Source organism: Anguilla rostrata, chromosome 3 (genome assembly GCF_018555375.3).
Source record: "Anguilla rostrata isolate EN2019 chromosome 3, ASM1855537v3, whole genome shotgun sequence".
In the NCBI taxonomy this organism is placed as follows: domain Eukaryota; kingdom Metazoa; phylum Chordata; class Actinopteri; order Anguilliformes; family Anguillidae; genus Anguilla; species Anguilla rostrata.
The window spans coordinates 58,379,440-58,394,224 of NC_057935.1; the positions used below are offsets into that span (position 1 = coordinate 58,379,440).

A 14,785-nucleotide genomic window follows, 5' to 3' on the forward strand; every position below is an offset into this window, starting at 1 on the left:
CGCTTTTAAAAAAAAACGGTTTCGCTCGCTCTTTCTCTCTCCGCTAATTTCCCTTCGTGCGATGGGGAGATGCCACCTTTGTCACGTATCTTCTAGGCAGGCTAAACACTGCGCTGACTACCTTACGAACTACGTCAACGTGAAAAGGGTCGACGTGGGACAGTGGGCATGTAGGATCGCAGCCCTCCGAGGGCAAACGTTGGGAAGCCACCGGGGATTTCACATTGGGCCCCACCACCCCCAAAAACCTCATGTTCAAATATTTATCGAGGGCCCCTGTCAGTCAGGGCGTCGGAAGCGTCCATCATTCGTCATCATTCTACATAATCTGTGAGGGGCCGTTAAAATTCTCACCGGCTTTGGTAATGGACGTGGACACATTACCGCAATGGACTGACAGGCACATTCACGCAAAATATGGGTAACTTTCAGAGTGCTTTAACGACGACGAATCTGTCCCAAGAATGAGCCGCTGTATCCTAATTCGAAGCACTTCCAGATAAAAAAATGCTATTTTAATTATTTAAATATGGAGAGCGCTCAGCAACTGCTTCCAGTTAAGCGGCCAGTTAAGTGATTCTAGTTTTCATAGCTTGATCGGTCTCGTCTCTGCTCAACATTTGTTCCGCCTGCGCTAGATCGCTTGGCGGGGTGACATTTTGTTATCCTGGGGGATCTTAACCTCGGCAAAAGAAGGTGAGGTCATCTGGCCTCCAGCTTCAGTAAAATTAAAAGAAATAAAAGAACAGATTACTACTGTTTTGTGTAGGCTATCCATGTATCCAGAAATGGCATTTTGGCTTTTGGCAAGCATAGTTAACTTGCGCTGGTGCTTTAGTGACGTTGCACCCGAACTGGTTATTTAAAGCGACTGCTAAAGTAATTAATGTAATATTAGTTGAAGTTGGGGTCAGCCTCCTTTACACGTTACCAGATCCCCCTATAAAATGATTAATATAACAAGATGCCAGTAATGATTGAAATTAGGAGGTTCAGGGGTTGACTCAGATAAATATTTTGTTTCACATATACAGGTTGCAAACAGGATAGAAGAAAGATCCTTACAACTCTGATCATCTTGGAACGCGGGGCTGCGTAATTTTTAAGGTGAACTCGCCCCTGCGAATTTAACAGTATAAACTTCAATTTTTGTCGTCTAGGGAACCAACTGGAACGCGTTTCTTAGGAGGCTAAATGTTCACCCATCACAACGTCAAAATAAATAAACCTTCTTCTTCGGTTACTCAATGAGTGTTCTTGTTGCCTCGGGCAAAGTTTTTTTTTTCTTCTTCATTAAAGGCAAAAGAAGAAAAGAAGAAGGTTACGCAATTTTTTTTTCTCCCTTACGAACTTTCACAGCGCCTGTCAGCCTTCGCTCGCGCTGCACAGGTTTCGTGAAATAGAATGATTCACGCGCCCACCAAACGGCATTGATGATAGTTACGTTGGATTATGGAAAATGTCGAAGTCTTTGACTTTTAAACGCATACCGGCAGAGGGTAGGAATGAAGAAGTAGACCCCCCCCCCAAAAAAAAAAGAAAAGAAAAGAAAGAGGCAAAAATGACTCCTGACTGTGTGGGAAGAAAAGAGAGGGGCGTGGAAAGTATCAACTTGTATATTTTAGCGAGCTGTTGAGGCGTGCACCAAAGCAAACCATTATTAACTGACAGAAAAAACTAAAGATACCGAAAGCTTATACACAGTCTTAGATATGAGGTAGAAGCACAGCCTACGCAGACCAATAAGTGAAGTAACTCCACTCTCAAGTGGCCAGATAAAATTCAGTTACAGTCCCGCACCAAGCCGCGCGTTTAGCAGTTGTTTTTCCCCCTCGAGCGTGCGTAAAACAGAGGACTCAGGGACCGCGAGAGAAAGAATTCCGAGACAACGAACGTTCCCTGAATATGATCACCTTTCTGTGCCTCGTGCTGTGTGTCCCCCGAGTGCTGTCTTCCACACGTAAGTACTGCTGTGTGCATTCGCTGTGCTATTAAACGGATGCAGTGCCAAGTGCTCACTTGCCATAGCCGTTTCAGTTTGTCAAGCCTTTCTTGTTGGATTTGTAAATAGTTTAGGAGGCGATCACTTTCAATAAGAGAAAAGCTACTGTATTACAACACTATGGCTTTTTTTTTTTACCTTACACCTTACAGAAGTTGTCGGCGATGAAGTTCATATAATCATTCAGACCACGCACCATTACTGTAGTTGCATTGAAAAGGCGAGAAGGTAAATGTGTGAAATCGTCAAATACCAAAATTTGGATGTCTTCTTTCAAAATAACCGATATTTTGTACTTGCTTACAAGTCACAGAAGTTCGCCCTATTTTGTATTTTTTTTTTTTTTTTTGGGAAAAACATTCATTACCTGAGGGGAAAAACTTTTTGGGAAAACGGCACAGCGATGTACTATTGTTGGAAAATGCTCTAAGGGTAAGAATTTCAGCAAGTTGTTTTTATAACACTTGGATCGTTGATGTAGGTATGGCGTTTGAAATATACAAAGATACATAAACAAACATAGTTGTAATAATATGTGTTTTGGCTAACAGTAAAGTGATATTTCAAAGTACTAACTTGCATTCCAAACATACTTGGTAACGCTATGGAACTTGCAACAGATCTTTGCTTGACAGATATTTAAATAGTGTTGAATTTAATTAAATTAGATTACATTTTCCCACTTCCCATACCTGCTGTTGTGTTTACATCGACAGAACGAACAGAACGACAGAAAAACTACCGACGTATGAAACTTTAATTACGTCAACCCCTGTGAAGAATTTTAGCACGTGAGGTGAAATTATGGAAATCCGGGCGCGCGAGGTTCCGTCACTAGAGTGAATCTAAATCTCAGTTCGTTACGTTAGCTTCCATTGCAAATTTGGAACCACTATCGTTCATTGATTATTTATAATAAAACACAGAGCTTTTAATAGAAAGCCTCGCAAATGAAAGACACTGACATGTTTTTGGAATATGATACCGACGGTGTGCACTAATGACCACACAAAGTGTATCACATTTGTACTGCATCTTGTTCAACTGTTCTAAAAAGTATACATTTCCAAATAACCTACTGCTCTGAAATAGTTGCTCTTTCAAGTCCTGGTTTATACAAGGGGAATATTTTTTTGAGATTGTTGATACTCAAGTCAAGCAAGCTGAAACATGCAATATGGAAATTTCACAAAGTTAAAGCACATTTAATTTCACTTATTTTTTCTTACCACCCATTCCAGAAAATTATTTCTCAACTGCTGAAAACTGACACTGGACCTTTTAAAGTGTAATATTTTCTTCACTGCCTGCTGAAATTAATGTCCTGACAAACTCAAAAATGGAATAATTAAATATTAAAAAGGTGATTTGAGTTTCTGATATTTCAAACATGCGTCACAGTTTTAGTTTAGACTCACCCTTCACCATCAATCCACAAAATGTACAGATAATGAGATAATAGAGTTAATATGGAAAAAAAGGTAGACAATTTGTGTTATATAAATGTTAACATACGGGGCATGAGAAATTAGCAAACAGGCAAATAAGGGTCAGATGTTTGTACGTGCGTGTGTGTGTTTGTTTGCCTATAGAATTCATGTATTTATGATGGCTCAAAACTGGACTCAAAGTCATGAACCGCGGTTCAGATTACCTTTGTATTTTACGATGGTTTGTTCGGGTTTTTACATGGAGTGGAAAGCCAGTCAGGATTGCACGTAACTGAATGCTTCAAGTCAAGCCAATTTTATTATTATTGTTTGTTTTTTATATAATTTGCCTCTCGGAACCTTTCGTTCAGCAATCTGCTCTTTTTCAAATGTTGCAGCTTTACGGATTTTAGCATCAGAGCTAAACACCCCTTTTGTCCCATGAAAACTTGAAAGGGAATTTTGTTAAACAAACACAGAGATTAACGGCCTTTATGCTTCCTGGCGCAACTGACAGCGCAAACCCGAGCGCTAAAAGCGGCCGCTGATTTTTCCTTCCTCGCAGTTGCATTGTGGGTAATCCCTGGTTTTTACCGAAGGCTGCTTTCTGTTTGCTTTGGGGTTAAAAGTGCTGCGTTTGTGATTGTGGGCCAGAACGGATGGTTTCATACGTCATGATACCTGTTCCCCTTCTGCCTGGGCACAAACCGCAACAGCACAGAACAGATGAAGGAAACAAAATTAATAACAGTCCTGATTAAAATAGTTTAAATAGAGGACTCGCATTTGTGTTCCCATACCCCTTGTCCCTCCGGAACGTCGCCCCCACCCGTCACGGTCTCTGGTGTACTGAAATGTCTTTTAAATGCAAAGTTCTCTGGCTGTAATTTCATGTGGCTTGGTGATTCCCGCTGGTTACCTGACTGATGCCCCTTGGGATGAAAATATTTGGAAACGCTACTTGATTTGAGTGCATTGTGGTAAACCGACAACTTGAACTGTGGGACATTGTAGGCCTAATATATTTATAGCTTTTACTCCGATTGAGGAACATGACTTTAATGGAATCGTTGCTTGGTTACGAAACTAAGGGCATTTTATTTGAGAGTAACCTAAGTGGGACTTCGAGCAACGAGCAGACGGTCGCACTCGGGTTCGAGAGCAGCTGACATTTTCCAGAACGTCTGTGTCGTACAGGGTGTTCACTATCCGCTGTCCCAGAATGCACGTGACGTCGGCCCAGCCCCAAAACACACGCGGGGACGCCAGCTAAGCCAACTGCTCTGGCCCCAGTTTAACCCTTAAAGGTGTAAACATTCTAATCGCAAATACGTGATTAGAATGTTCCTCACTGAACGTTCTAATGCTGATGTAACAGTCACTACTGGCAAGGGAAAGCACTGGAGTTCTAGAACACTGACTTAGAATTCTGAGGGGAAATAAAACGTTCCAGAAAACCTACTTTTCAAGGGGTTAATGCACGCTTTTAACACAAGCATTCATTAACCCTTTAACAAGAGCTATAACACTCATGTGATACTGAAGCACTTTATTAAACTCATGTTTAATGGCCGAAAGGTTAATGTTTCAAACTCTCCTGTGCGCTGCCATAAAACGGTGTTAATAATTTTAATGGACAAGTCTGCGAGTCGCGCAAAGTAGTAATTACTCAGCCGCTTGAGTTCCAAACCCCATAAATCCACCTCTCCCATCACTGAGGGCAATAAATAACCTCACCTCATCTTTTTTTCTTTTCTTTCTTTCTTCTTTCTTTCTGCCACTCCCTTCATCCCTGCCCCTCCACCCTCAACCCTCCGCCCTGACCCTCGTCTCTCTTCTGCTCACCCCCCCCACCCCACCCCCCCTCTCCCGTCCCCCATCCCCCCTCCCCCCCGGCCCCTCCCGCGAAGTGGCCGCCGTCCTGCCCCAGGACCCCGCCCTGCGCATCGGCTCCAGCCTGACGGCCACCTGCACGGTGAGCCCCGAGCTGGGCCTGCACGCCAGCGCCCTCTACTGGACGCTGAACGGGAAGCGGCTCCCCGGGGGCTCCTACCGCGTGCTGGGCCCCACCGCGCTCGCCCTCACCCTGCCGCGGCTCAACGGCTCCCGCCAGCAGTCCGGCGACAACCTGGTGTGCCATGGCAATGGGGGACACGTGCTGGCCGGCTCCTGTCTCTTTGTGGGCAGTAAGTATCCGGGGATCCCAGAATGCACTGGGAGAATGGGGGCTGATGGGAGGTGTAGTCCGGAGCAGGCTAATCTTCTATTGTAGTTTTATCGTCGGAGATGTGCTGAAAATTCTCCAGAAAATGGAGTTGTCACCTCCGGCAAAAAAAAAAAATTTTTTTATTCCTTAGTTATCAAAGTTTTGAACTCATTTTTTCGGTTGAGTTATGAAATATAGGAACATAGACTTGGATAAGGACTTTCGATGTGTGTTTAAAAACCCTAAATGACATAAAAAATGGAGATTGGAGGCTATGTCACGACGCCTGAGATCCTGAGGTGGGTTGCCGAGGAACACGTAGCGATGAGAACGGGCCAGTTGGCACACGGAGCCTCACGGGTTTGTTTTGATTGTGGACTTGTGAAGTCATGCAGGCCCCGTTTAACACCTGGGTGCTCATTAACACCCGGCAAGTCATCATCAGCCTGTCAGCAGTCAGAACACGTCACCCGCATGAGTGAAGGTGTGTGTTGCCCGTTGCCGGGAGACCGAGTTTTTGTGTCAGTGTTGGGAAACTGGGGGAATGCTCACGTGCGCGGCCACGCGTTGGATTGCGTGCACACACGCGCGCACACACACACACACGAATGAAGTCAGCGTTCTCCTGAACGCCGTACACCGAATCTTCCATTACGCTGACTGCGCAATGGGAGATGATTGGACGAACCTCACGGGCAGCCGTCTTGATCTCTTTTTTTTTTCAGCGTTGGCTGAGCACAGACTTGGGAGGGTTCCAGACGTTTAAAAAAAACCAAGGGAAACAGCTTTAATGAAAAAGGAGTATGCATCAGTAGCTCTAAATAACGGGGCTCAGAGGCGCTCAAATCAGAGTTGACGTTTTTTGGGCGGTTGGCGAGCGTTTCGCCGCGCACACTTCCTGTCAGGTCGGCTGACGTGGGTCTTTTGTTCACACCGTTCGTGGGACGGGTGAGGCCTGGTGATTTTTTTTTGGGCGGGGGCGACTGAAAGACTGAAAGGCGCTGTTCTTCTCCCCCCCGCTGTCTCCCCCCAGTGCCCCCGGAGAAGCCGGTGGACCTCACCTGTTGGTCCCGAAACACCAAAGACCTCACCTGCAGCTGGAGGCCTGGAGGACAGGGAGAGACCTTCATCAGAACCAAGTACACCCTGAAGTACAAGCTGAAGTAAGTCCCCCACCCCCCCTCGGGCCGGGCTTAGTGGGGCTATATTATCGGTGGTTGACTCATTGGCCTTTTGTTGCTTCATCTCCTGCCACTGCCGTTTCACCCTTTTTCAGAATTCTAAGTCAGTGTTCTAGAACTCCGTCGCTTTCAGCTGCCAGCAGTCATTGTGACATCAGCATTAGAATGTTCAGTCAAGAACATTCTAATCTAATCACATACTTGCGACATCACGCCTTAAAGGGTTAAGAATCAGGGATTTAACGACCGAGAGACTCTGATCTTTTCGACAAGTCTTCATCTTTACCGTGTGAATTCATGTTTTTCGTTTCTGTACAAAAGCACCTGCAGAACAGCAGAAAATGACATGACACTATAATCCGAGTCCACTTGCTCTTCATTGGAAGGCAGTGGAATCTTCCTTGGCAAACACATTAGCATAATCCCAGCAATAAGGCCATGATAGTGTGTTGTGTGCGGAGTTAGCGGGCGCTTGGCGGGCTTCCTGCTCGTCCCTGTGGTTTCGGCCTGTCGGACTGAGAGGCTTTGATGTTTGACGGCTGGCGCGTTCCGCCCGGCGCAGGTGGTACGGGCGCGAGCAGGAGTGCGAGGACTATGGCGTCGGGCAGCCCTACTCCTGCTACATCCCGCGCGACCTGGCCCTCTTCACGCCCTACGAGATCTGGGTGGAGGCGTCCAATCAGCTGGGGGCCGCCACCTCTGACGTCATCACCCTGGACATCCTGGACGTGGGTGAGTGGGTGAGGCTTGACCTCCCGCCCCCTGATCCCTCCTCCCACGCCCCCCCCCCCCCGCCCCCCATGCCCCAGCCCCGCCCTGCCCCCTCCCCTCCCACGCCAGTGGTTTGCGGAGCAGGTAGGGCAGATAAAAGGGCCTGGCCGTTGCCTGGGGGATGGCAGGGTGTGTCTGTGACGAATGCCTTCCATTACCACATCTGACCCGCCCTTGTCCTTTCATGAACACATCCTGTCCAGACACAGACACACACTCACACACACACATACACACACACTTACTTACACACACACACACACACACTTACACACTCACACACACACATACACACGCACATACGCAGCACACACACACAACACTCACATACACACACACAGCACCTACCCTCACACGCACACACACACGTATGCAGCACACACCCCTTTCCTGTGGGAATGGAATTTTACAAGCTCAGTGCTGAGTGCAGAAGCCCCTTAAGCTACAGAGCCGAGATGAGGCTCAGGTGAGAGTCACAGTGACCCCTCCCAACCCCCAGCCACCGTCAGTCAGTTACCTTTCAAATATTTTCAAACGCAACTGAACTATTTTATTAGAAAAAAACAAACGTCAATCAGAATTTACCCAGTAAAATCCAAGCCAATTCAAGAAATTATACATATATCATATATATATTATTTCATCATTTATATCAGCATGTATATTTGTATATATATATGCATATATTCGTATTGTGTGTCGGAAGCTCAAGAAATGTCTGAAGAGTCGCACTCACACCGACGCAGTAGCTCAAGGTGCAGAGTCAAAAGAGTTGAAACTGTGAAAGGGCGACTCATACGCTCGACGAAAGGCTCCAAGATTAAGAAGTTCCAGGCACTCGAAACGAGACCACAGAGGCCTTTCACGTGTGAATCCAGCGCCCGCAGACGTGATTAATCTTCATTCTTCCCTCTGACACGTCCAGGACGGCCCAGGGTAGACTACAAATTAAACGGGCGCTGGAACGAATTCAGCGTGCCGGGGAAATCTTATCGCTGCTTTAGCACCTTCAGTGACAGCCCCGAGCTCAAGGCAATTTACTTTACATCACATTACAGGCGTTTAGCAGACACTCTCATCCAGAGCGGCCTACTTACCGCGTAGCACTTCCGTCCATACGGCTGGATACACACTGAAGCAACTCAGGTTAAGGTTGCCTTGCTCGAGGGTACAGCGGCAGTGTCCAACCTGGGAATCGAACCTGCAACCTTTCGGTTATGTGCGGCCAGCAGGAGGAGGGCCGAGTTTGGGACTGAGGTGCGAGGAAAGCCCCACAGGACTGTCCCGCCATAGGATAGAGCTTCAGACCAGGGCTACTCAGAGTAACATTTTCAGTGTTAAATCAACTCTTTACAGAGTATGCATGGGTCCTACTGCACTCTCTGCCTATACCTGTTCTTCATTCCTTATTATTCCTTATCAGTGTTATTAATGGTTAAATATGTTTAAATGAAAAGATAAATCGTGGGGGTGGGGGGGGGGGGGGGCGGGGTAGAGTTAGGTAATCTTGTAACTTCATCCTCTCCATGTCTAACTCCCAGGTTAGCCTGAACTGATCAAATAAACTATAGCCAGGCATCTGTGCGCATTTAAAAATGAAAAACAGGACAAGAGTGAAACCAATTTAGTCCCCAAAGTGCTGATGCTTTTAGTGAGGATCTCATTGTAGCACACCTCAGTTGATTTAAGTCGTTTATATTTAATATATCTTCAGCTTTTTTATTTGTTTATATTTAATATATCTTCAGCTTTTTTCATTTGTTTATATTTAATATATATTCAACTTTTTGAAATGCACCCTGAAAAAAAGCTTCGCCTCAACAGGCTTTCACAGGGGCTGATCTGAGATTTGGTCCTGGGGGGCTTGGATTAACAAACCCCCAGTGGGGGAACAAAAAACAGGAGGAAAAGAAAAAACCAAAAGGCAGAAAGAGAGAGGCAAAAGAGGGAGAAAAGAGGGAGAAAAGGCGTACGCAGATTGACCTTTTCCACCAAAACCTTCTCCTAAGGGTCTGACAGGGTTCACATAAAGCTGTAATTAAATATTATTGTTCAGATTATGGTGTAAGTATCTGCTAATGTAAGCAGTAGAGAGCCAGTGGGGACTGTTAGCTTAGCAGAACTCACTGATATCCCAGGAGACATCTGGAGAGAACCGTTTAGAGAACAGAGATTATTTATGGCTGTAATGCGATATTATTAAATTTTAATATTAAATTATTATGTAATATAATATTAACTGTAGAGGCTGAAATACGGACACAAAGATACGTGGGGTGGTTAGAGTTTACATGCGACTGTAATGTAATACGATTATAATTCAATTTAATTCATATCTCAGTGTAATGTAATATCATGAACTGAATCAGAAGCTAAATTGCATGCAAGATTGATGACAGGAGTAGTAAAACAGAGTGAGGGATAAAAACAAAAAAGCTCAGAAATGAAAGGGTCATGGTGGGCGGGACTTCCTTTAAGCATAGGAAAACAGAAGAGTCACATGCCACCGTAGACCTCCCTGACCCAATCAAAACTATCACAGATTCGGCCACCTGACAATGCGGGCCTTTCCAAGTTCCCGGGCGTCCTCACCTGCTGCTTTTGGGGGCAAAACTGAGTCTGTGTGCTGCTGGTCAGAAGCAGTGAATAAGAGTCCCTGCTATTGGTCAGAAGCAGTGAATAAAAGTCTCTGCTATTGGTCAGAGGCAATGAATAAGAGTCTCTGCTGTTGGTCAGAAGCAGTGAATAAGAGTCCTTGCTGTTGGTCAGAAGCAGTGATTAAGAGTCCCTGCTATTGGTCAGAAGCAGTGAATAAGAGTCTCTGCTGTTGGTCAGAAGCAGTGAATAAGAGTCTCTGCTGTTGGTCAGAAGCAGTGGTTTCTCTGGGAGAAGAAACAGGAGATAAAAGCGCAGGTTGTGTTGATCAGAGCCAGCTACGCTTCTCTCAGAAGTTTCTCTTTTCTTTTTGTTTGCGAGGCGCTTGCGTTTTTACTTTGCTGATTGCCTAATCACTTCCATTTTCATGTGTAATTGTGAAATGTTTTCATGTCCATGCGAAAGTCTGATTCTGATTTAAAACTCTGACCTCAGGCAGAGACAGGGATAAGTGACCCCTAGTGATTCTGGTAATTGAGACATTTTTGGGTTTGTGGTTTGTGTGTGTGAGTGTGTGTGTGTGTGTGTGTATCTGTATAAATGAGTGAGTGTGTGTGCATGCACATGTGTGTGTCTGTATGTGTGTGTGTAAGCATGTGTGCGTGCGTGTGTCTGTATGTGTGTATGTGTGTGCGTGTGTGTTTGTGTATGTGTGTGTGTGTGTGTGTGTGTGTGCGTATGTGCTTCTGTGTCTGTGTTTGTATGTGTGTGTGTGAATGTGTTTGAGTGTGTGTGTGTGTGTATGTGTGTGTATATGTGGTTGTGTGTGTGTATGTATGTGTGTATATGCGGTTGTGTGTGTAAATGCATGAGCAAGCATGTGTGTGTGTGCCCATGAGTACAGTACCAAATCGTCCCTCTCTATCGCCGTCTCTGTCCCGTGACCCTCCCTGACCTCCTGCGTGTCTGTGTCCCTCTCACCGCAGTGACCACGGACCCCCCCAGCGACGTGCACGTGAGCCGCGTGGGGGAGCTGGAGGACCAGCTGAGCGTGCGCTGGGGCACGCCCCCCGCCCTCAAAGAGTTCCTCTTCCAGGCCAAGTACCAGATCCGCTACCGGCTGGAGGACAGCACCGAGTGGAAGGTGAGAGCACAGAGGGCCTAAACACCCCACCCTCCCTGCCCCCCCCCCCCTAAAAAAAAAAAATCCAAGGACGGGATTTGTCCTCATTAGTCAGATAATGGTAGAGTCAGGGGCCTTGGGTATGTCTCACACACACACAGACACACACACACACGCGAACACACACACACACACAGACACACACACACACATACTCATATGAACGCAGACACACTCGTTCACACACACACCCACACACACACACGTCAACAGTATTCACACTGTCTGAATAGCTGTCTAGACAAATGCTGCTGGCCCCAGAGAGGGTCAGGGTCTGAAAAATGGTATTTCCTGACTCATCAGGAAAAATAACATCCCTGACAATATCCCCACACTGAAACACAGCTCAGAAGCACATAAGAAGGGAGCAGCCAAGGGTCTTTTCTTCCCTCCAATAATGCGGCCTGTTGCTCTGCTGTGAGCCGTCCGTGACCAATGAAAATCATTGTTACTGTTCTCTGTCCATTAGGCCAAAACTCCCTATCCACTGGGGAGAGGCAGCCAGAGAATCTCTGGGCCAGAGAGGCACTATACAGTCAACTGATGACAGAATATTGACTCTTACATCTGTGTTAACTCTTTTATCTTTGGTGATTGGATGAGACTGTACCTCATTCTCCTTGCCCATTCATTCCCTTGGGCTGAGAAACCAGCATGAACATAAATATCAGCATAACCACGTGTATGTTTGTTTCAGTTGTTCTATAGACATCAGACGGCTTTATATTGCTTTATATCGAGCTTCATGCGTTCCTTTATAGCCTGTAGGTGTAGTTTACCTGCATTATTATGCATCAGCTGGTGGTCTAAACCAGTCAGCACCGCGGCTAAGAGGGGACAGGGAACCTCATGTACCTTCATTGTGAATGAGTATACCCTCTCTGTCTCACTGCATGGCAAACCCCAACAGGCTAAATGTCCAGAATTCTCTGTTCCCCGCTCTTACTGTAGAATTTTTTTTTTTTTTTTGAAATACTGGAATTATTATATATATATATTTTTTTTTTAAGTAATAGCCTCATGACTTGATGGGTGAGGCAGATGAGGCCCCTTTTTTTTTTCGCGCGTGGGCGAACAGCGTACCCCCCGGGCGAGCGCGCCGAATTAGGCGGGATAAAGCCCTCGTCCACCTGACGGGCACGCCGCTAATTTTCGAGAAGACCGCTTCGAACGAACGTCAAATAAAAGACAGGCCTCAAATAAATTACGCTTTCGGGAATCCTGCGGCTCTTCATCTGGAACCGATCCGCGCGCATGTTTCCACTCTTCCCCGGGCCGGGGTTCGCAGTGCATAAAATATAATTCAAAGGGCCCTTTTTAAATAAATAAATAAATAAATAAATAAATGCATTTTTAGAAAACGCCCGTTGAATGGTATCACAGCTGAACCCCCCGTGTTGTCATCGGCGCATTAAAGCGCACCGTTAATCAGAAACAAAAAAAGAGAAGATGGGCGAACGGGTCTGTGCTTGTCATAAGAATCACCTCTGTCCTCGTCATGGGCGTTTGGAGGTGTCTTTAAAAGGAGGCGATATGTCTCCATCAGCCTTTGCAAAGAGGGACAGTCGCCTTCTGTACTTTTCGTGAAAAAAATATAAACATTTCTTCCTCTTTTCATTCCTCCCCATTTTGGAGCCCCCAGTTCCCCCCAGCCTGCTGTCTAAGCCAATTACCTTCCCGTTTTAGGGGGAGTAGAGGGAGAGGCGCATCTTTTTCACTGATTGCCGCTGATCTCACTGATTGTAGCTCGGCGATCCTCAGCCCCCCTGGTCCGGGAGAGCCATGGGGGAGTCGGTTGTTCTTTGATTTTCACATGAGATCAGCAACCGATTCAGTTCCAAGAAACCAGGTGACCCGAGTTAGCCGTGTAATCAGATGTTTTAACCCTTTGAAGAGAAGATTTTGTTCCACTCATAATTCCGAGTCGGTGTTCTAGAACTCCATTGCTTTCAGTTACCAGTAGCGATTGTCAGTTACATCAGCATTAGAACGTTCAGTTAAGAACACTCCAACCGCACATTTGTGACCTCACACTTTAAAGGGTCAACTGATTGACTGACGTGCTTCTCGATTGCTGACTGACAACTGACAACAAAAGCCAAGCAGACCCTGTAGGCTCTCCAGGACCAGGATTGAGCACCACCATGATAACTGGTCACCTGGAACTAGCGCTGATCTCGATGATGATTAACTGGTCACCCGTAGGTGACTGACGAGCGGTGCTGATGCCATGGTAACGGGAGCAGTAATTAAGCGTCTTTGAGTTCATGAAAAGTGCTATATAAATTAAATTTATTATTATTATTATTATCATTATTATTATGTCCGGCGTTAGCCCCACCTGGGCTAGCCGAAGCCAGACGTGTCCCTCTTCCGCAGGCTCCTCGGTCATAGACAGCTAATGACGCGGCCCAGACTTAGCGACCACCTTAGCGACAGCCAGCTACAGACGACAGGCCTCAGCCTGGTGCTCGCGGGGGCTGCTCACCCCAGTGTCTCCCCTCCCTCCCGCCCTCCCTCCCTCCCTCCCTCCCTCCCTGCCTTCACTACCAGATCGCCTTCTTCGCTGGCCCTTCGCCAGGAAAACAGAGCCGGTCCCCGCAAGCGCTTCATTTGTGTTTAATTTGCAAAACAAAAAAAAAAAACAAAAACAAAACAAAAACATTCTTTGAAGCGTAGTAGCGCTCCAAATTCTCGGGGCCGTTTTTTGTCGTTTTTTTTTTTGGCGTTGGCGTAACGTCGGGGTTCGGCTGTGGCGGACCGAACTCCGCTCGGTGACCCCCCCCCCGAGCGCTATGGGTCCACAGGCCCGTCCTCGCGCGGGTTCTGGTCACACGCGATCCCCTCCCACCCCTCCGAAATAGCATAAGGGCCGCTCCAAGCGGAGATCAAAAGCACATCGGGTCCATGTGCGCGGTTCTGGAGCGAGCATCTAAAGAGAAGGATTTACAGAAAAATCCATATTTATGAAGGTTTTTTTTTTCTTTTTGTGCCTTGGATGTTTATAAACTGCTCCAGAAATTTGCCGTAAGATTTGAACACAGAGGCATTCTGCTTTTGTTCTTTATTTGAAACAACTTTATTTTCGTTTTTTGGAGAGCCAGTGGGAAATGTATCCCTCGGTGGGGGGGGGGAAAGCAGCCGTATAAAGAAAGATAGGACACTGCAAAAACCAAAAAATAAGTCCATCTTAACAAGTATTTTAGTCTCATTTAGATGTATGTTACTTTTTTTGTTACTCTGTATGTGTTACTTTTTTTGCCAAATGAGACAAAAAGATTTCCAATAAGGTGAGACAGTTTGATTCATTTCAAAATTTGTCACTGGGGTAAGACTATTTCACTCGTCCAGCAAAAAGTAACTCAATTCAAGCTAATATTTTCTACATGAGAGAAACACAAAATGAAGATTTTAAGC

At 46.0% G+C, this 14,785-nt stretch overlaps 1 protein-coding gene across 2 annotated transcripts in view; it reads left to right on the top strand.

The window, feature by feature from the left end:
- Nucleotides 1–1,367: 1,367 nt before the first annotated feature.
- Nucleotides 1,368–14,785, top strand: part of crlf1a (cytokine receptor-like factor 1a) — an 18,765-nt gene continuing 5,347 nt past the window's right edge. The window contains exons 1-5 of one of the 2 annotated variants that reach the window (XM_064328682.1): nt 1,368–1,960; nt 5,343–5,618; nt 6,672–6,801; nt 7,382–7,551; nt 11,172–11,329. In XM_064328682.1, coding sequence (XP_064184752.1) covers nt 1,906–1,960; nt 5,343–5,618; nt 6,672–6,801; nt 7,382–7,551; nt 11,172–11,329 — 789 coding nt within the window. In that variant the 5' untranslated portion in view covers nt 1,368–1,905. The remainder of the gene's footprint in view (nt 1,961–5,342; nt 5,619–6,671; nt 6,802–7,381; nt 7,552–11,171; nt 11,330–14,785) is intronic. The other variant, XM_064328680.1, reaches the window with a different exon arrangement.